This window comes from Rutilus rutilus (assembly GCF_951802725.1).
Source record: "Rutilus rutilus genome assembly, chromosome: 5".
Lineage (NCBI taxonomy): Eukaryota > Metazoa > Chordata > Actinopteri > Cypriniformes > Leuciscidae > Rutilus > Rutilus rutilus.
In genome coordinates this window covers 44,885,994-44,908,455 of record NC_140213.1, presented here as the reverse complement: position 1 = coordinate 44,908,455, position 22,462 = coordinate 44,885,994, and the positions used below count along the sequence as shown (strand labels likewise).

The following is a 22,462-nucleotide window of genomic DNA, read 5'->3' as shown; positions in this document are numbered from 1 at the left end:
ACAGACAAACACTTACTGCATGCACTGTTTCTCAAAACCTGGAACCTACCCTCCTTTTACCTCCTTATCTTTTATCACTTTTAGGTTCTTTTTGGTGGAGTCTATTGTTTAAGGCAGTCACCAACCGGGCGTTAGCTTACCAGGGGCAGCACAAAACAAATATAAGCAAAAATTTGCTTACCTTATTTTTTGGTGCACCTTTGTTTTGTGAGGCCTCTGCCAGCACGCCCACCGTGGTCACTCCTCGACCCCTTGTCCCTCCTGGCTCGGCTCGGCAGTTATGTTGTGGCAAATTCAAAGTTCTTTTTGGTTCAGGTCTCAAAGAAGTTTCTCAGAGTCGAGGTTCCAGGTCAGAAGAATTAACTTTATTGACAAGCAACAAAGTGAGACGCCGGCCGGCCATCCGGACATCTGAGGTTACATTGGCCAGTGTTCATGTCTTATACTTTTTTCATATCATCAAGTCGCCAATGGATACTCTCAAATCTATCTCTTCCCCTCTGTCACGCCTGGTGACCTTGACACAGTTAGACATGTCCTCTCTATTGGTCAAAACCTCACATAATGGTGCTTTGTTTCATACAGTATTTTGACACCATGCATACTGGGTATTTCTCCATTCTCTCATCCTTTTCAGAACTATTTTTTCATGCTTGTCATTTTCATTGCATCATATTTAGACATGAATCAAGGGAAAATTCTCCAATATTGGCCCTAAACTTTTTATATAATTTATTAATGATATATTTGAGTACATTAATTTTTTGTTGTTTGCTGATGACACAACTGTGTTCAAGACCGGGACAGATTTAAATGAATTAATGGCCATTATTGAAAGGGAAATGACAGAATTAAAGAAATGGTTTGATTGTAATAAATTGTTTTTAAATTGGGATAAGACAATTTATATGGTTTTTGGAAATAAGGGAAAACATGAATGTACAAAATTAGTTATTGAGGATGTAAATATTGAATGTGTTTCAGAACTCAAATTTTTAGGGGTTATCCTAGACAGCAAACTTAGCTGGAAGCCTCATATCGATCATATCAAAGGTAAAGTTAGTAAAAATATTGGTATTCTTTATAACGTTAAACACACATTGGATGAAGCTTCTTTACAGCTTCTATACTTAATCTTAATTGTTCCATATTTAACATACTGTACCGAAGTGTGGGGTAATGCATGCACCAGTTATACAGAAAGGCTGTTCTTACTTCAGAAGAAAGCGATAAGAATTGTGACTTACAAAGGTTTACGAGACCACACAAACAAACTGTTTATAAAATTGCAGACCTTGAAATTTAAAGAGTTGGTCAAATTTAAAATACTACAAATTATGTGGAGAGTGAAAAATAATTTGGTGCCAATACATATCCAAAACAAATTCATGCTAATCACAGACAGTAACACCAGAAGAAAAGGCAATTTTTGTGTACCATATTCACACACCTCACAAAAACAAAAAGGGTTTCTTGTAATTGGGATCAGTTTATGGAACTCTTTGGACATTGTTCAAAAATCATGTAACACGATTGTTCAATTCAATAAAATGTATAAAAAAAATGTACTTGTAAAATATGAAGGCAGTGAGTGAAGCATAAGAACCAATGTTTGACAAATTTGAAACTGTCAATTATTTAGTTATGAAGTAATATTGTATCTCGACATAGGGTGAGACAAAAAAACGCCAGCCATCTGTTCTGTGCCAGCTCAGATTATTGACAAAAGGGGCATGAAATTATAAGACTGTCTTCCTCATGCTCCTATTCAGCATTGAATGTTATTATTTTGTTGTTGATGTGATTATTATTGTGTCTGTAATAACATCATGACCGAATAAAGAACTTGAACTTAAACTTGAACTTAATACTAAGTTTTGCATTAGATGTAGTATATTAGTATAGTAAAGATGTAGTATGTAGTGTGTAGGTGCTTTTCACAGCAAGCCAATCTTCCAGGAAATACACCCCCCTCATATTTCTCACTATGAAAGTGTCATATCCATGAAACTTGCCCCCACTTAACCACATCAGCCCTACTTTTAGGCCAAGTGGTTAAACTTATTCACCTGAACTAAACTTATTGGGAGCATACACAAAATGTATTGTAATTAAGCGCCGAGCACCATCACAAGAACCAACAAAAAATAATAATAATAAAAAAAAGAAATATATCAATAATAAAATAAACATTTAAGCAATAATATAAATATAACTAATAAAATGGGTAAAACTTTACAATAAGGTCTCATTTGTTAACATTAGTTAATGTATTAACTAACATGATCTAACAGTGAGCAATACAATACTTATTAATCTTTGTTCATGTTAGTTCACAACTAATGTTAACAAATACAACTTTTGATTTTAATAATGTATTAGTAAATATCAAAAAATTGAGATTAACTAAGATTAATAAATGTTCTAGAAGTATTGTTCATTCTTAATGAATAATGAGTAAATAATAAATCAAATACTGTCAAAACTACAGCACATATTTCCAACAAGGCTTGCAATGTTAGAAAAGTGAAAGAAGAAAAAAACGATGGTAACCGCATTACACCTAAATGTAAACCTAATGAAATTCCGTTCAGTTACCAAATGTTTTGACAGTCACAATATACTTCTTATTATGCATGTTTTATGTATTTGTGTTTTTTTAAACACCACTCCCCCCTCCCTCTCTTTGATTTAATTTTTTTTTATGTAAATCCAAAAAAATACAGTAGATGGCACCAGAGAATGTCTAATCACAGGGCGGATGTGATGTGTGCTCCTTAAACATGCCCCTCGGAAACACGAATGCTTCACTCAATCGATCAGTGGTTCCCATGAGCACTGAACACAAATGCTAAATCAAACATGTCAGCAAAATGAAGATCAGAAGCATTTTTATTCTTTCCTGCACAGCATGGGTACTGTAATAAATATCGAGTGAGATTACAGGTGAACTTGCATCGACATGTATTTTGAATTTCTGCACGGCTGGATCGTGTTATTTTGTTTTTAGCCTAGTTAGCACTACTAGCACAGCTAATGATGTGTGTTATTTCGCCCCAGGCGTGGATGTAAAGCACAGATCGGGCAAGGATGGATTCGCTGAACTTTGAGTCAGAGATGGAGGCTGATGGGCAGGGCAGTTATTCTCTGTTTCCAGCGCTGGACAGCATGAACAGCCTGACTAGCCCGACTGGAGCCGCCGAGAGTCTCGACGCGTGAGTTTAGGCGGATGTGTTAATGTGTTCATTATCAAATATTCCCTTCACTTATTTTATTTTTATAAAAAAATGTATTCCCTCAAAAATATTAAGCAGTATATGACAAATATTTAAAAATATAAGATAGTAATATCAAATATTACTGTTTAATTTTTTTTTTAACTCTTTCCCCGCCAATAGGCCTATGTCACACTTCCTGCTTCCGGAACGCGGAGTAGGGATTCAGAACTTCCGGTCAACAGTATTCCTCGATAAGGATTTAGATTATCAGCCATAATGTCTAAACCATCCGAGGTAGACTGACCACGAGCTATGAGGTTGTGAAACGAAGGTTTTTGCTCCTGTAGAAGCTATAAGTTTGTATGCAATCAACCTTGTTGTAAGAAAAACATGTTTTATCCGCGATCTTATGGAAAAAAAACTACACTACCCACAATCCTAAGCGTAGCAGCAACGTCTGCTGATTGGTCCAACTCGCTGTTACCATAGAAACGTTTACCTTACTGGCGGCGGAATTCAAACACTTACCTCTGTAATTGAAAATGAATTTCTCCCATAAGAACTTGTACTCTTTCCTCAGTTTTGACGTTTCCACTTGAGAGTTTTCAATTTACCATCCGAACCACATCGTCATATGTGACTTCAAGCAGGTTGCGGAGAGATTTGATCCAGCGGTATCTATCGGACTAAGCCATTGTAAAAAGCTAACCAGAAGAGTCGTATCCCTACTAAAAGACGTACTTCCGGTCTTCAATTTTTTCGTGACATAGGCCTATGACGGAAATTTCTGGCTTTCCGTGTTTTCACTGTTATACGGTAGGGGGCGCTGTTACACATTTACTGAAAGAGTAGAGAATCTCCTGATCAAAACACAGGAGAAGAAGCAGAAACAAGCGATAGAAGCATTGCCTGATATACATGTAAAATAACATGATCATCAACATTAAACAGCATAAATCAAAACTTCCTAATGTTACTGAATGAAATGTCGACCCAGGACGAGCTGCAGGACTGTGAAGCTTTGAGGGTGTGGATTTGCTTTTTGCTTAATTTAGCTTTTTTTAATGAAACTTGGCAAACTACCCATATTCAAGTGGTGATAAAAAAAGAATACATGAAGATAGAATAAAACAGTTTTTTTGTTTAAAAGCAGAGGCTCTGTTCTTTCTTTTGACATATTGGATGTTCGGATATTCATACAACAAAATCTTCTGGGGGCCAAAAAGTTGTGAAAATAATCAAAAATGCTGGTGGTGGCTGGCAATTAAAAAAAAAAAAAACGTTGGCAGGGAAAGAGTTAACTGTAGTGTATAATATATGTATACACACACACACACACACACCAAAAAGTGAGATACAGTCCACTTAATCTCATCCTGTATCTCCAGATTCCTGCTGAAGTCTTTGTTGCAGTTTCAGTCTCTGTCTGAAGGAGAGGCCGTCCCGACTCCCAGCTGCAGCACACACACACACACACACACACACACACACACACACCCGGCACTGAGCTCCAGCACACCAGGGGGCGCTGCTCTACCTGCGAGCCACAGCCAGACCCCCAGATTCTCTGCATCTGAAGACAGCCTTTTGAAGAAACCCAAAAAAGAACAGAAAGAGAGAGGAAGAGAGAACGGCAGGGAAGACTGTGAGTGTTTCTCTCTTATATGCGTCTGTATTTTGATTTAATAGTTACTTAGCATTTGTTTGCTCAACTTTCAGTCATGAAGAGGATTTGTAAGAGGAGGAAGGTTGCCGAGGGAGGAGTGCGTAAGCTTGTTCAGCCCATCTCGCTGGACTCGTCCGGGAGACCGCTCTTTCCCATCGTCCTCGGTGGACTGACCGTGTACAGCCTAGGAGAGGTCAGACAATCATCCAGTCCTAATGTGTCAAACTCAGTTCTTTTAGTCAAGTCACCTTCATTTATATAGCGCTTTTACCAATATAGACTGATTCAAAGCAGCTTTACAGTGATAATAGGAAATTAACGTAACAGAGATGGTTTTGGCTTTACAGCAGCTCTACAATAAAGTTATTGTCCAGCTAAAGTTAGTTTTTGATTGATTCACTTCCATTGCAAAGATCATTAGTTATTAACTTAGGGGCCGCTTACACGACACTAACTGAAAACAGAAAACTTGTTGTTCTGGACGTTCATTTGCATGACAGCAATGTTTGGTGGCTCGAGAATGCAAACCTTGAAGGGCGATTTCTGCAGAATACGTCTCCAACCCTAATAAAACACACATAAACCAGCTTGTGATATAATAAGGTCATCAATATTGTTTTCTTGGCAGTAAAAAAGCAGCAGTTTTTAAGAGTGAAATCTTTGAGTGAAATAATTTTAACCCATGGTTTCTCTATTTCAAACATAGAAATCAGTAGTGCGTGCTTCTCTGACCACGGGCCCGTACTCTTTACTCTCCCTCTCACTGGCCGTATCCTCAGGAGTCCATCGCTGGCACGCTCAACGTTCAAGTGAAGAACTTTCCTACTTAAAAACCTCTAAAGTCAAACCCTTTTTATTCCAGAGTAACTTTTTATTAGCGATTCACGCTTTCGTAACAACTCGTCTAGACTATTATAATTCACTTTATATTGGTGTCTCGCAGTCTTCCCTCTTCCATCTACAGCTAGTGCGAAATGCAGACTCTGCACTGGAATACGCGAGTATGAGTCGATGAGTCACCTAGCCTGGCAAGTCAGACCTACATCAAGATGTTAGGTCTGGCAACTCAGCATTGTCTGGGCTCAATCCGAGGGGCGGGATAAACGGCTGTACACGATTTGATTGGCATGACTAGAGTTTGGTTTTTCCAGCTCGAAAGTCAACGGAGACTTGCTAGATTACACTGGCTGCAAAATAAATTTTGCGTCTAGATTTCTAGTCACCCCTATTTTATCCACACTGCACTGCACTGGCTGCCTGTGAAATTTAGAATTGATTTTAAAATGTTATTATTATTTGTAGGGCTGCACGATTTGGGGAAAATGTCATATTGCGGTAATTGAGGTCAATATTGCGATTGCGATATACAATATAATAAACAAATGGTTTCATGAGTCAAATTGCTTGGTTCTCAAGGAAAATAAATGCACACACAGATTAGTGATAATCAGCCTAAAGAAAAAAGTTCTTTAGTCAAGAGCAGTGAGTGTTTTTCTCTGTTCCCTTTGTTCTTTGATTAACTTTAGCGACAGATATAATTAGTGGCTACTGTGGGACTACTCCCTTTAAGACCAGCCGCTGCTGTCAGAGACACGCTCACACGCGCCTCATTCTCTCACGAGTCACAACTCTTCACGTTTATCATAAGACTACTCTTATGTTATTAAGATACTCGACAAAAAGACATTTTGGCATAATTGTGTGTGTTATTGTTCGTTCAAGCTCGAAAGAGAACTGTATTCTGGCATGCTGTTTTGTGCGCACGCACAATATTAGCGCGAGTCTTTCTGTGTGTCACAGTCAGGACATTCACAGGCAGCGCGTTCATTTTGGCATACATGTTATTAGAGTTCTCAACGGGCCTGAAAATTACAACCCGACCCGACCCGGCCCGTGGCTTCTAAAGCCCGGACCCGATCTAACCCGACACATCAACATAATTATCTGCCCGAACCCGGCCCGCGGCCTGACGCGCGTCAGATTTTTTTTCTTTCTCATACACGTATTATCATGACCAGCAGACGGAAATTCAAACCAACCTTTAATGTTCACGCCTTTTAATAATACAAACAATACAAACAACTGAAACAATAAACTTTAAAGTCCCCATGAAATCAAAATTGACCCTATTTACTTTGTTAGCGCATATTACTAGTCTTGTGGTGAACAATTAATCCGTGCAAGAAAATATTTAAAAAAAAAAAAATTTTCCATGGTAATCTTTAATCAAAATCTGAAAATGCCCCTCCCCTCTGCATTGGAGGACCTTCTCTGATGACGTAGGTTTGAGGAATTGGTTTGGGCAACGCTTAACCACTCCCCTCAAACCGTTAGTCTGCTATGAGCAGAGATGGAGAGGAGGAGTGCTAGAGTAAAACCCTGCCCTCTGTTCAATATTCCTTTTCACTGGGAAATACGTCATAACACTGGAGAAAAGTCGTTTGCAACTTCCGGTTCACGGGGACTTTAAAATATCTAAATAGGCTGTAGTAGCGACGGTGAATTCACCTGCGGCAAGTTTACTTTTCACCAACTCCATCTTCTTCTCTCCAGGCTAAAGGCGTGCACGCAGCGGCGTCAGGTCTGCCCCCGCCCCTCTCCATAATGCACGTTGCACGCAGCAGCCAGACTTTCTTTACGGTGAACAGCAGCGATGATTAATAAATGTGTTTTTTTTCACTGAGCGGAAAAGATTAAGCCCGAGGTCCGACCCGACCCGAGTCATTTGATTATATTTTCGACCCGAACCCGGCCCGAACCCGCGGGTCCCGTCGGGTTCCGTTGAGAACTCTACATGTTATGTGTTATAATAATGTGGTGTTCGTTCTACCGCGAAAGAGAACTTGATACCTGCGCGCGTCTATCTGTGGGTCGTGTGTGTGTGTGTGTCAGGAGAACATTCACAGGCAGCGCGTTCTTTTTTGTCTTCGCATCGTGCAGGAATGGTTTAAAAGCATTTGCATGAATAAGAGCAGGATCATGTAACACTAGCCAAAGGATGCCAAAAATTAACAGATGCTCCGTTAATTGCGTTAACAGTGCTAATTTGTTTATTTAATATATAATCGCAGCATTTTGCTCATATAATCGCGTAGGCTTGACGTCGCGATTGCGATACGATTAATCGTGCAGCACTAATTATTTGTCTATAAAGCTCTCAACAAATTGGCCCCTCCATCTCCCTGATCGGGGTTAATGTGAAAATATTAGCCAAAATCCTCGCCAAACGTTTAGAGCCCATTTTATCATTCATTATTTCACCACATCAAACTGGATTCATTAAGAATAGACTCTGCTTTGACAACATCAGGCGTCTCCTTGATATTCTGTACTTGCCTTCTCTATCAAGAGCCCCTGTTACCCCTAAGTATACCTTCTGTAAGTCATATGTTCGGAAGGTTGGTCTGGACCACTCTTAGCTTTACCTTATCACTGTTGCAGGTCTATACGAATATAACTCTGAAGTTTTAATACACCCAGACAGTGTTCAATTAGGCTCATTCAAGTGTTTTCATGCAAAGAATAAAACTGTCATTTCACTGATTGTTGTTAGATTTTTTATTATATTATTATATATATTATATTATATTATTCATTTAATTAAAGAGCGCTTTTAAAGGCCAGTGAAAGCATAGGCTACTGTTAGTAAGTTAGCTACTGTAAGTCCTAGGCCTATTCGGACGCTAATTGTTTCTCATGGGCTCGTATTTTAAACATTTACAGGAGCAAGTCGGCAATTTTAGTGCCTTCCGAATCCATAATATCAGTGTTTTTTCTCACCCAACCTGCGTAAAAATCCCTGAATCTGAATCCACATCTATTTTTTTTTTTGTGAACAATTTTTATTTATTTAGTTTCATACAAACAAACAGAAAATAGAATAAACAGGGCATATACATGTACAGAAAATACATTATACACCCCCACATTCCCTCACTCGCTCAAACCAAAAACTACGTACACACACCCACCCACACACATACATAAACAAAACAATACAAACAGAATTTTTTGATGATTGGTTAATATTATTCCAAATAGTTTTCCAAGCTATTGTAGGGGAAATGAAACCATAATCATTTTGCCAAGTTGTTTGAATTGTAATTAATTTATAAGAACTTTGCATTATTTGAGAGTACATTGTGGAAACAATTCCCTTAGTGTTTACGTTGTACAGTTGATTTGTAAAATCATGTTTTGGAAGTTTAGATTCCCATGGGACTCCATATGCCTTTAAGGCAGAACGAAGCTGCAAATATATATATAAAAAAAAGAAGAAAATCCAGGTAAATTATAGCTTTACTTCAAATCTTGAAATGTACGAAGACCATTAGTGATGAATCCAAGTAGATAAATTCCATTGTTCGCCCATATTGGGTAGGCCACTGTCCGACCACCTAGCAATAAATTATGATTATGAAATATTGGAGTATGGTAATGCCACTTTTTTTATAATCAGTATTGTTAGTCGCAAGCTTCCAGATTAGTAAAAGATTAAAAATAATAGGCCCGAAACGCATTTTGGCTTGTTTTAAAGGAACTTCTGCATAAACTAGATCTTGTAATCTATACGGATAAACTAATTTCTATTCCAGAGAGCGCCAACAAACAGATTTTGTGGGGTCTAGCCAAGATTTTATAGTGCGCAATACGAAACACCAATGATAGACTTTGAAATTTGGGACTCCCCAACCTCCGGCTAATTTTTCTCTCTGAAGAGTTGTAAGTTTAATCTTTGGTCTTTTGTTATTCCAGATAAAACCAGTGATTAAACTATGTAAACTATCCCAGTACTCAATCTGTGGACTCAAAGGCAACATAGAACACAATTTACTTGCGGTAACACCATCATTTTTATAACAGAAATCCTAGCATCAAAAGATATAGGCCTTGGCATCCAATTCCCCAAATCTTTTTTGATTTTTTCCAAAACTTTTATATAGTTCTTACTAACTGTAGATTTTAGAGTTGGAAAAATGGCAATTCCTAAATATTTAAATTGATTTACAATTGGGATCTTAACTTAAGCCCCATGTGATCTAATAAAGCCCAGAGGTAATCCCATTCAAGTCTGTCAAAAGCCTTTTCTGCGTCAAGCGTTAAAATTCCGCATGACGTCAGAATCCACATCTCTGAGTTTACAAGAAGAGATTCAAAATTCACTGTTTAAATCCTTTTTGATCACTGCCGAGCACCGTACGTAAGATGTACACTTTTATTACTGAAATGCTGGAAAGTATTTACAAGAACAATATTTCATCGCAGATCCACCTCAGCGAACAAAAATGGGAAAGAGAAGAAAACTCGTAAAAATTTGAAATGGTTATCATGGCAGCAATATATGATACCATTTTAAAATATGTAGGCTAGGCTATTATAGTTTGGATTATTTTTTATATTATCCCATGAGTCCTAATAAATGCAATTTCAACTATTTCTGAAGTGCTTCTTTTATAAAGAACACCACTTTCTCACATAATGCAGCATAAAGCAGCCCCTGCACGAGGGAATAATTGATTCTCGAGCCATTGATATCAACCAATTCAGCAGCATCGCCACGAACAGCACCGGGTAACGTCGCACGTAAGAAGGTATATCTTAAGCAGCTTCCTAAGGTATGGTTCGGGGAACACGCCTAGTAATGGTATACCTTTAGTTAAGTTATACCTTAAGAGGCTTCATAGCGCGCTAAGAGACAACGTTATCGGGAAACGCAGCCCAGAATGTTTCACAGCGGTAAGCTTTTATTTGTTTATTATAATGCAGCATATTAAGCATTACAAAACCCAGTGAGTCAACCTGAAAATTAAGCAACTACCTCTATAATCCACACACGTCAAAAAATTCACTGCACTTACTGACAGAACATTTTATCCTATGAAAGTGGAGGAGGGGGGAATGGACAAAGATAACATTGAAGATTGTATGCTGTATACTCCTTTTCCAGGGCACAGCAGGATTTCATTGAGAAAGAACGAGAAAAAGAGGAGCAGCGGCATCAACAGATCCAAAGGCATGCTGAGGCTGTGAGGCAGCAGATACGGGAGAGAGAAGTGCAGGCCGTCAGCCAGCGCCGAGAGCTGTTTCGAGAGGGGGAACGACTGGAGGAGGAGGCGCGCAGTCGCAGAGCCCGACTGGACGAGATTAAAGAAAAGAAGCTAAGGGAACTCGGGCATGTCCTTAGAGTAAAGTAGACAGCAAAATGCATTTTCTCTATATATACACTATTCTCTTTGCCACCGACATTGACTCATAAACACTAGTTTATCAATAAATGATTAAAAGTAATTCAATTAATGTCATAAACATGTGCGACTAGTCGACTAATGGCTTAAATGAACAACTACCAGTCAAAGAAGACACAGTGGCCTCAAAAAGTGTTTGGACACTTATGGCACAATTACAAATGTATGAATTTCATTGCATTAACTACAAAATATCACACCAAGGGCCCTATCTTGCACCCAGCGCAATTGACTTTGTACCGACGCATGTATCATTCCTAGTTTGTACCCGACACACAGCGGACTTTTCCCTCCACAGACGCACGTCGGTAAATTAGGGAATGAACTTGCACTCTCGGGGTGGTTCAGCGAAAAGAGGCGGCGTGTTCTGGCGCAAACGTTCCCTGGTGCTATTTTGCAGTTTCAGAAAACAATTCCGCCACAGACCAGGAAAAACCTAGTCTAAAGTCAGTGGTGCATTATTCAGATGCTATTTTAAGGGCGCATGCTTGGCCATAATGTAGCGTGTGCACAACGCGCATACACTTTGCTTCTCTCATCTACACACAGCAGTTGCCATTTTTGCAAACCATACATATTTAAGGAAAGGAAAAATCAGGGAAATCATTGTGGTGTCCATGAAGATGTGAAAAAATAGGCATAAATCTAGCTTGCACATTTACCAAAATTATTATATGCATGTTTAACCGAAGCTAATACAGTGAAGCCATACAATGTCACTTCTCTGTGTTTTACGGCCCTGACGAGAACGTCGGTCTCCTCGGCTGTGAACCACTCCTGGCAAATCCACCGTTATAATAGCAATCCGCCATGGAGCAAGCGCGCCTGCTCTTAAAGGGAATGTGAGATGACGCTCTGATTGGTTTATGGCACGTTACGCCCAAACCACACCTATGAGTAATGAAGCTACTTCAGACCAACCCATTTTAGATTTGCGTCGGGCGCAAGAGTCATTTATCCCGTCGGTATAATAGCAACAGCGCCTTAGATCCGCCCACAAAGTTACTTGCGTTTCGCGTTTGATACTTGCGTTTCAGATCGTTAAAATAGGGCCCATAGTGGCATTCAGGGTTTTTATTGGGAACAAGTCTAAGGCCCAAAAGACTGTCATAAATTCAGTGTTTTTTTATGTAAAAAAAAACGTGTAAAAAATATTTGAAACGTAACTTTGTATGAAGCAAGTAATTTCAGTATTTCAATCATTTCTACCACTCCAAAAAAAAGGAACATAGAGAGAAATCTGCTTGCTATACAAGAATGAAAGGGAAAAGCATTATAGAGAGTATGCACATGACGTCAAAGTGGGTGAAACCGCAGTGAATGACAAAAATCTAAAATGTGAAAGAGCTGCTGTGTTATTGACTATATTTCACAGTTAGGTTAGGAAGGAGGAGAGTTGAGGATCTATGTGTAAACTGAACTTCAGTTAATCAGAACAAAAGAAAAAGGCACTAGTAGAGCTAGGGAAAAAACATAATTCCTAATTTCTACAGTATTTCCAGTGTTAGAAATTGTTTCCATTTGTCAGCAAAAGTGTGCCAGATGACACAAAACACTCCGAGACTTAATAGACCCCATGAATGCCACACAATGTCGTAAATACAAGTGGGAAGCTAGAAACTACAGTTTAAAACCCTTGCTGTGTTTGTGTGTATTACGGTAATTAAAATTAAATTAAACTCAGACGAAAGTGATTTGAACACACCTGCGGTCGTAAACACAACTTATAATACAGCAGTAGGCTATCACGTACGATTGAGTAACTTCAAGTCGTATAAACCCTGTAAACATTTCACACAGTAAATAAATAAATGGATACAAACATAGGTCTGTACCTCCAACATGTTTATACAACACAGAATACAAGTCCACGGACATTTTACAAGTAGAGCTTCTAACGTTACAGAGTTGTGGTTAGCTAACGTTTCGTTAAAATTGCAACTAACGTTAAACGTCTTTGCAGCCATCATACATACCATAAACTGATCCACCAGCAAACTTAGGCGTCGAAGATAACGTCGTCTTCGTTGTTTTCTATGAAGCTCACAAGACAAATGCAAAAAAATAGATGCAACCCAGGCAACTGAGATGATTGCAGCTGTTGACGGCATCTTGGAAGTTTGTAATAAACATCGGTGCATCTCCTGTGACGTAGGCGCTAGCGACGACGTATAATGACCATAGACTGTAAAAAAAAATATGGACGTAGTGTCTGTGACGTCACCCGTAGAGTTCTGAAGACCGTTTTTGAAGCCTAAAGTGGGCGTAGCCGACCGTCGCCATCTTGGCAGCGCGTCACTCCCGGATGCGATGTTTTTTTCCCCAGGATGGTAGGGGAAGACTCATGAATATTCATTAGGGAAGTCATCCCTGATTGGTCTTAACCCCAGTGGCGGGTAGGTTTAGGGGTGGGGTTAGGGGTAGGTCATCAGACCAATCAGGGATGACTTCCCCAATGAATATTCATGAGTCTTCCCCTACCATCCTGGGAAAAAAAATATCGCCTCCCGGATAAACGAAAATGGGCAAAGAAGCGGTACGTGGGTGGAGCTGAGGAGCCTGGTGCTGAAACCACGCCCACCTACCTCGACGCGAATCACGCGATCAAGTTGTTGTCTTGGATACTACAAGATATTGGCGTCGGCGGTTCATTTTGAATTTTGAACTCCAAGCTTACTACCATTGAGGTAAATTGACCTGAACCTACACAACAAAACTTGAAATAAATGTATGTAATTGATATTAGACTACACAAGGTTGAAAACGCTGCAGCACTTTTAATACATGTGGTAACGTTTATTTTCAACACTAACGTTAGATGACTTGCAGAAAACATTAACAGTTGTCATGATTCATGAATAAGAATTAACGTTAACGTTATTAACTTAAAAACTTACATCTCAAATAAACTATTTGAAGCAAATCAATTAACCTGAATTTATGAGCGTCTATTTGGATGTCAACTGAATATAACGTTATAAGATTCGTAACGTTTAGATTCGTATTAGCCAACATAAAAATGTTATTACCATATGTTATTACCCATTTACATTAGTTAGTTTATTTTTTACAAGCTGTGTATTTTTTTTAGTGATCGATTTTGAGATGGCCACCCGTTATACTGCACCCGTGATGCTGTCTGCACCATCATCTGCACATAAAAACTGATATATTATGTCTGTCTTAAAAGGACAACAACAAATTAAATTGTCATCTATATTTTGAGGTGTTGCTCCCTTGATCTATGTTCTCCCACATGTATTGTTAACATAAAAAACCTGAGCTACCTTTCATAGTTTAATTCTTAATTTTCATTACCTCAAGCATTTATTAAACTCATTTATTTTCCTTCCATAGACACAGTGTGGATCATTGGTGACAGTTATGTCAGACGTGGTGCCCAGAGAGCTGCAGAGACCATGGGAAGCAACCTCAGTCTGCCAGGAGTCTGGATGTGTTGGTTTGGTTGTGGTGGACTGCGGTGGAAAGGACTCCTCCCCTTCTTCTCCCACTCCCTGCGAGGAAGAGCAGCACCGGATGTCCTCCTCATCCACTGTGGCGGCAACGACCTGGGCGAGGTCAGCAGCGTCCAGCTCGTGAACGCCATGAAGGAGGACCTGCACCAGCTTAAACTCCGGCACCCGGGCATGAAGATTATGTTTTCAGCCGTGACACAGAGGTGCCGGTGGAAGGCTGGTGCCAATCCGGTGAAAATTAACAAGGCAAAAAATTTTGTTAACAGTGTTATGGCTACATTTGTTCGTAGCTTAAATGGTGCCATGATTGAGCACCCTCACATTAAACATGACAGTCCTGGTCTATTTTTGAAAGATGGAGTTCATTTCACACCTAGGGGAAATGATATGTTTTTAAATACAATAGCTAACTGCCTTAAAGGCCACATCCAAATGCAGTGAACTGCTTACAGTGGGCAGTGTTACTGCTTTTGAATTTTGCCTTTAGGGCCATTTTGTTAGGCCTAAATATAGCCCTGACCATCATGGCTAATGTTGAGTTTTTTATGTTAATTTAGAAACACCTGTAGCCATAACACTGTTACCTCGGGGGCCTGTACCATGAAGCCGGATTAGGTGGCTAGCCAGCTATGTTTCAGCTTAGTTTCCGCCAACCCTGGGTTTTAGGTACTATGAAAGTAGCTTGGCTTTAATCGGTGTTCGTTGCCATGGTATCTTACGCTGCACGGCTAACCTGCTCCGGGGCAGGTTATGTTCTGGATTCAAGATCTCAGACCGAAGTTTGACCAATCAGCTGAGAGCAAAGAAACATACAGGTGACGTAACTTATTCCAAGTGTCTGTTGCAATGACTTCACCTTTTCTTCCAAATCCGGTGGACATCTCAGCGCAAATTGTTTGACGAGCACTTCGTAGAGAAAGAGTTTTTAGCCAGACAAAATCCCCTTGCCTTAACTGATAGTTACTTGTATGAAAGATACAGATTTTCCGCGGAAGGAATGTCTTATCTTTGCGAACTTCTTGAGCCGCGCATAAAGAATTTAACACGTCGAATTCATGCACTTACTGTACCGCAAATTGTATTTTTTTTTTTTTTGCAAGTGGTACATTCTTGCACGGTGGGTGACGCACAGAAGCTAGGGGAAAACATATGTTTGTCGAACCATTCGCAAGGTGGTCCTCGCTCTGCAGGAGTACATGAAAAGTTTAATTAATAATGTTCCCCGGACATTTATCGACCATGTCCATAAAAGAGGGCTTTTATAAAATTACCGGTAAGATATATTGATAGGGTGACATCACATGAACACTTTTTTTTTTCTCAAAAAGCAAATTTCACAAAATGTACTATACAATGTAATACATATTAAGAATTATTTTGAATCTTTTTTATTATTCTTCTGATAATCTTATGATAGGATTCCCAAGAGTCATTGCAACATGTATGCAGTCTATTGCTCCAATCTCCACTGCTCTAGGGGAACATGAGGCAGATTATGTTAATAGGAAGTCCTATCACAGCCTTAATGTTCAGGCAGAGATGATGTGAATATGTGAGACGATTATTTTCTGTGAGATGAATCTTTAAATTAATAGTAACTTTAACAGATATAACAATGATCTACTAAACATTTCATCTGCAGACGACTTGTGGTCATGAACATATGATCAAGTTTGGATGCCAAATGGCCTGGCTCCAGTACTTGTCTTACAAATTTTCCATGAGTCTGTGTTGTGTCAGCGCTTTGAGGAAAGCAAGTTAAATTTGGTACAGTACAAAACACTGTTCATTTAAACTGAGATAGAAAAACCTACACAATAACCCCCTATCATGACCCTCAGACAGGGCCACAGCACCGCTTCAATGTGGCCCTCAGTAAAACCAGAGTGAAGATAGAGATGACCTTTGGCATCCTAAAGGCACATTTCAACTGTGTTCGGCGCTTCAGAGTCACCAGAGCGGGCATCACAGATAGTGGCTGTGTATGTGCCATTCTGCACAATATAGCCACCAGTAGAAAGGAGCGAGAAACACCACAAAACCAGCTTCTCCCTGATGAAACTGACCCGATCACACTTGACCACCCAGCTGGTGCAGATGTAGATGCAATCACCATACAATATTACACTTAATAAAAGCACATTGAAACTGCAGATATGTCTCAAACTGTTTTATTGGTTTTGTGGGATGGGAGGGAGAAAGAGAGCAAGAGAAAGTTGCATTAATAAATATTCGTACTAAAGTGTTACGTGGTTAAATAAGTTATACATATATATAACTATATACATACTGAGATCAGTTTAATCCAGCTGTTTGATTTTGTTTGGAGCCTCCTCAGCTCACAGTCTGCTCCTTTAGTGTGCAGTCTAGTTCAAGTCTCCTTTAGTGTGCAGTCTAGTTCAAGACTCCTTTTGTACAGGGCCCTGACTGAGTCTGTTTCCACCTGAAACATAATTCCACCACAAACATGATCATTACAAGTTTTCTGGAGGCTCATCAAAATCACAAAAAGTTCCTTGACTTCCTACAAACACAGGACTGACTGTAATTTTTGTCAAGGGTTTTAAATCCTTACACATTTCTTCTGAAGCCCATTGAGTAGAGGCCTCAGTTTCTGGGGCAGGTTGTGAAAAATCCTACAAAAGAGATGTGTAAGGGCCAGTCCCTTTTTTATGCCACACATTCAAATGTTTGCCATAATAAAAAGCCCAGTGCATTCACATCAGCAACTGAACACACAGACAGAGTGTCTTCATCATTTGCTTCACCCTAATAAATAAAAATAGGCCAATGTAAAGCATAACTGTTGTAAAGCAGGTTATGTTTGGTGTTCTGTCTGCTGCATACTGACCTCTGTGTGGGAGACTGTGTGTGTGTGTGTGTATGTGGACATGTTTTTCTACACCGGTGGGGACTTAAACCTGAATGCACACAGACTCATGGGGACTCGTGTCACCGTGGGGACCTAAATTGAGGTCACCGTGGGTACAAAAGCTTACAAATCATACAGAATTAGTTTTTTTGAAAATGTAAAAATGCAGAATGTCTCCTGTGATGGGTAGGTTTAGGGATAGGGGCAGTGTAAGGGGATAGAATATACAGTTTGTACAGTATAAAAACCATTACGTCTATGGAGAGTCCTCACAAAGATAGTGCACCAGACGTGTGTGTGTGTGTGTGTGTGTGTGTGTGTGTGTGTGTGTGTGTGTGTGCTAGCTTCAACAGGGACACTGTATTTCCATGCAGAACATACAGTCAGCCATATTTAAAACTTAAAAAAAAGTAGTAATGTATTGCACACGTACCCAGTGTTACTTGCTTAGAGGAGCCAGCACCAGGGTCAGACTGTACAGCACCTGTAATCCCATCCATAATCGGCCGTCCCTTATTGCCTACTCAGAGCCAACTCCTCCGCCAGTGTATTCTGATTTTCTGAATTTAATTCTTTATTTCTGTTTGCTGCAAACAAGTGTGATAAAATGTTCACAAAAGTAATAAAAGGTTGTGGTAAATACTCTTTGAATTAACTCCTTGAAATAACCTTTGAATTATATTTTTATATTTTGTCTTTATCTGCTGCCAAGAACATTTGGAGTTGGGGTTGCATCTAAAAATCAATGAATATTTATCTTTCTTAGGACATACATGCACATTTTTTTATATATTATAAAAATAGGCTATTGGCTATATTACACATATAGGCTACACATACATATATACATACATAATTTTACATAAATATAGAACGTATTTGTTTAACTTAAACATTAACAATCAGCAATCTTTCTCCAACAGTCTTCTCTTGCTTTGGCAGCAGAGACCGTATTGTTTCGAGCTTGACATACATATTTAAATTAATCGTAATTATGAATGATTATCTCTTGCTCCTCCGCGGAAAAATATATCGCTCTCGCTCTACCCGCGATTGGCTGTTCAGTGTCGACGTCACTCTTTTATGTGCACGCGCACGTGGAGTAATCATAGCTTAAGGATCAAAGCCTGAGTTGACAAAGAAAGTTGATGAGCTGCATCATGGTACCAATAAAGCCTGATTGCATCGGTTTGGTTTTGTCAACTCAAAACTAATCCTGTAACCCCGAGTTTGTTCAGCTACCTTCATGGTACAGGCCCCTGCTCTTCCTCATCCCTACATTCTCCCACCCCCACCACTCCTACCCCCACCCACCATCCCCATCCCACCATCCCCATATCCCCCAATCCCCATCCCCAAATCCCCATCCCCATATCCCCCAATCCCCATCTCCCCATCCCCATATCCCCCCATCCCCATATCCATCCCCATAATCCTGACTGAAGAATTAAATAAATTCAATTCAATCTTTCACAGTTGTATGAGTAGTTTTTATGGAATGCATTGACTTTTCATTTCATTGCTTTATGAAGTAAATTTAGAATAATGTTTTGATTATTGTTTTAGTGTTTATCAAAAGTGAGTTGCCACAAACACTAACAGCTGAACTGCAACTTCAGATATGGGGTATTTTAATCAGTAGTAGACTACAAGTTAAACAAAAAGTTAAGCAAAGCAAAATGGTGCAGGCAATGACAGAGAAGGTATAGTGCCATGATGGAAGCTGGAATCAGAACGCTCCACATCTGGAGGATGGATACTGCAATCAGCTCCTCTGGCACATCAACAGACAACATGAGTATGGTTACTGACACACAAAATTCAGGGGACGTCACACACCCTACATGAGAGAAAGATGACAAGGTTAAAAAATACTGGTACAATACATTCAGTATGGCCTGTCTTGGTTAAAAGCCCACTCACCACGACAAGGTGCAGGCCATGAGTGAGAACATATAACACGGGACAAACATACGAGACACTACAAAACGACAGGTACAGGACATGGAAAAAATAGAAAACATACCACCGGTACAACACTGGAAAAGCAATAAACAATGGTGAAAACTAAGGGATAGGAACAACCTTAAATATTAACATTTTGCCCAACTGTAATGAAAACAGCAATCAGGCCCAAAAAAATCACATGAGAATCAATATAAATAAAAATGAGATTTAAAGCTATTTTTTTATAACATAACTTAAAATACTGTATTAATGTATTACTGTAACACTTCAATAACGCAACATGTATGATATAAAACCAAACTAACAATGGATGTTAACTTTTTGAAGCTAGCAACTTAACATGAGAGGGCTATTTAGTTTGTTTAATAAAATAACAAATTGTAATCTGGTGCTATAAAGAAAATCAAATCAAATGTACTTGACCTTTCAGGGGGGCGGGGAGAGCCGTTAGGAGGGCGGGGCGCCCCCTTATATAATGGTAGGGAAAACACTGATATATATATATACACAGTCATGGTCAAAATTGATGGCACCCCTGATAAATATGATAAAAAATGGCTGTAAAAAATAAATCTGCATTGTTTATCCTTTTGATCTTTCATTAAAAAAATTCACAAAAATCTAACCTTTCATTGAAGTAAAATAATTGAAAGTGGGGGTAAATCACATTATAAAATAAATGTTTTTCTCCAAAACACGCTGGCCATAATTTTTGGCACCCTGTTATTAAATACTTTTTGCAACCTCCTTTTGCCAAGATAACAGCTCTGAGTCTTCTCCTATAATGCCTGATGAGTTTGGAGAACAGTACCTTCATACAGTATCTCTCCAGATCCTTCAGATTCCCAGATCCATGTTGGTGCTTCTTCTGTTAAGTTCACTCCACTCATCAGGTCAGGGAACTGGGACGCTCATGGCAGAAGCTTCATTTTGTGCTCAGTTACCCATTTTTGTGTTGATTTTGATGTTTGTTTTGGACCGTTGTCCTGATGGAAGATCCAACCATGGCCCATTATAAGATTTCTAGCAGAGGCTGTCAGGTTTTGATTTTTTATCTGTGTGTATTTGCTAGAATCCATAATACCATGTATCTGAACAAGATGTCCAGGACCTCCAGCAAATAAATAGGCCCACAGCATATAAGATCCAGCAGTGTATTTAACCGTAGGCATGGGGTACTCTTCATCCCTGTGTGCACCAAACACATCTGCTGGGTTTGCTGCCAAAAAGCCCCTTTTTTTGTTTCATGTGACCACAGAATCCGGTCCCTTTTGAAGATCCAGTTGTGTCTGACAACTGAATATGCTGGAGTTTGTTCTTGGAGGAGCGAGGAGGATTTTTCTTGAAACCCTCCCAAACAACATGTGGGGATGTAGTGGTTGTTTGATAAAAAATTTTTAGGCTTTCTGATCCCCAAGACTCAACTAATCTCTACAATTCTCCATCTGTGATCCTTGGAGAGTCTTTGGCCACTCAAACCATCCTCCTCACCGTCCATTAAGATAATATAGACACGCATCCTCTTCCAGGCAGATTTGTAACATCTTTAGTTGATTATAACTTCTTAATTATTGCCCTGATGGTCAAAATGGGGATTTTCAATTCTTTAGATATTTTCTTACAGCCACTTTCTATTTTGTGACGCTCAATAATCTTTTGCTGCACATCAGAACTATATTCTTTGGTTTTACACATTGTGATGGATGATTAAGGGAATTTGGCCTTTGTGCTTCCTCATATTTAAACTCCTGTGAAACAAGAAGTCATAGGTGGACAATTTCATGTTCCTAGTCACCCTGGTGTGATAAAAAAGGTAAATATTAATGGGAATATACTTCAGAGATATTTTTCTAATAAAAAATTGTAGGGGTGCCAACAATTATGGCCAGCGTGTTTTGGAGAAAAACATTTATTTCATAATGTGATTTACCCCCCAAGTTCAATTCTTTTACTTCAATGAAAGGTTCGATTTTTGTGCATTTTTGGAATGAAAGATCAAAAGGATAAACAATGCAGATTTATTTTTTACAGCCATTTTTTTATCATATTTATCAGGGGTGCCATCAATTTTGACCACGACTGTGTATGTGTGTGTCTGTGTGTGTCTATATATATACACTGTCTGTGTATATACTGTCTGTGTCTGTGTGTGTACATCCATATACGAGAGAGAGAGTGAGTTTTTCTATTATTATTAACTATAACCTAGATGTATAGGCCATTTCCAATCAATAAGGACACATGCAAGTTCATTTTCATAATAAACAAAACGTGTTTAAAAAAAAAAAATTAATACTATTAAGCATCCACCCTAGACAACGCATCTGCGATAATATTGTCTTTTCCCCGGACATGCACAATTTGGAGGTTAAACGGTTGAAGCAATAGACTCCAGCGCATTAACCTACGATTTGAATTGTACATGTGACTGAGGAATTTGAGTGGGTCATGATCAGTATAGACCTTAACTGGATGTACCGAAGAACCTAGATACACTTCGAAGTGTTGGATAGCTAGTACTAAAGCCAAAGTCTCTTGCTCAAGAGTGGAGTACTTTTGCTGGGCAGAATTAAATTTCTTAGAGAAGAAACTCACGGGATGGTTTACGTTGTCTGCACCTGATCGTATAAGTACGGCACCGGCGCCTATGTTGCTGGCGTACAACTGTTCTCGAACAGAAGATTGTATTTGACTCATGCTGCATACACATACATACGCAATGACAATTATGCCTACTTGTTACGGGCAGTCGGACACCACCCTTACACCACCCGTAGCGCACGCCGATCGCAAGGCACAGGAAATTCTTGAATAGCGGCCACCTTAGCCATTACTGGTAAAACATGTCCTCTGCCAACTACCCACCCCAAGTAAGTGACAGTGGCTTTTCCGAACTCACATTTTGCTAGATTAATTGTGAGATTTGCATTGGACAGTCTACGGAAAAGCTCTCGAAGTTGTGTTGTGTGTTCATTTTCCCATAATCGGGTATCGGTTTTGTAATATCGGATTCGCAG

The 22,462-nt window shown here is 39.3% G+C and overlaps 1 protein-coding gene and 1 pseudogene across 3 annotated transcripts in view; both read left to right on the top strand.

The window, feature by feature from the left end:
- The first annotated feature begins 2,768 nt into the window (after positions 1 to 2,768).
- LOC311290632 (transforming growth factor beta regulator 1-like) lies at positions 2,769 to 16,777 on the top strand. 2 transcript variants are annotated; one of them, XR_014627422.1, is made up of 6 exons: positions 2,791 to 2,946; positions 3,061 to 3,215; positions 4,607 to 4,863; positions 4,938 to 5,077; positions 10,832 to 11,069; positions 14,487 to 16,775. XR_014627422.1 is itself a non-coding variant. In XM_084409235.1 (5 exons), exons 2-5 carry the CDS (start codon positions 3,091 to 3,093, stop codon positions 10,850 to 10,852), a joined length of 543 nt encoding a protein of 180 aa, XP_084265361.1. In that variant the 5' UTR covers positions 2,769 to 2,946; positions 3,061 to 3,090; the 3' UTR covers positions 10,853 to 16,777. The 2 variants fall into 2 exon arrangements, 1 of the variants encoding a protein (XP_084265361.1); XM_084409235.1 differs by having other exon boundaries at positions 2,769 to 2,946; positions 10,832 to 16,777.
- LOC311291136 (cilia- and flagella-associated protein 45-like) overlaps positions 14,549 to 22,462 on the top strand; it is a 43,734-nt pseudogene continuing 35,820 nt past the window's right edge. The window contains exons 1-2 of the transcript in view: positions 14,549 to 14,836; positions 16,447 to 16,587. The product of the transcript in view is annotated as a cilia- and flagella-associated protein 45-like (transcript). The remainder of the gene's footprint in view (positions 14,837 to 16,446; positions 16,588 to 22,462) is intronic.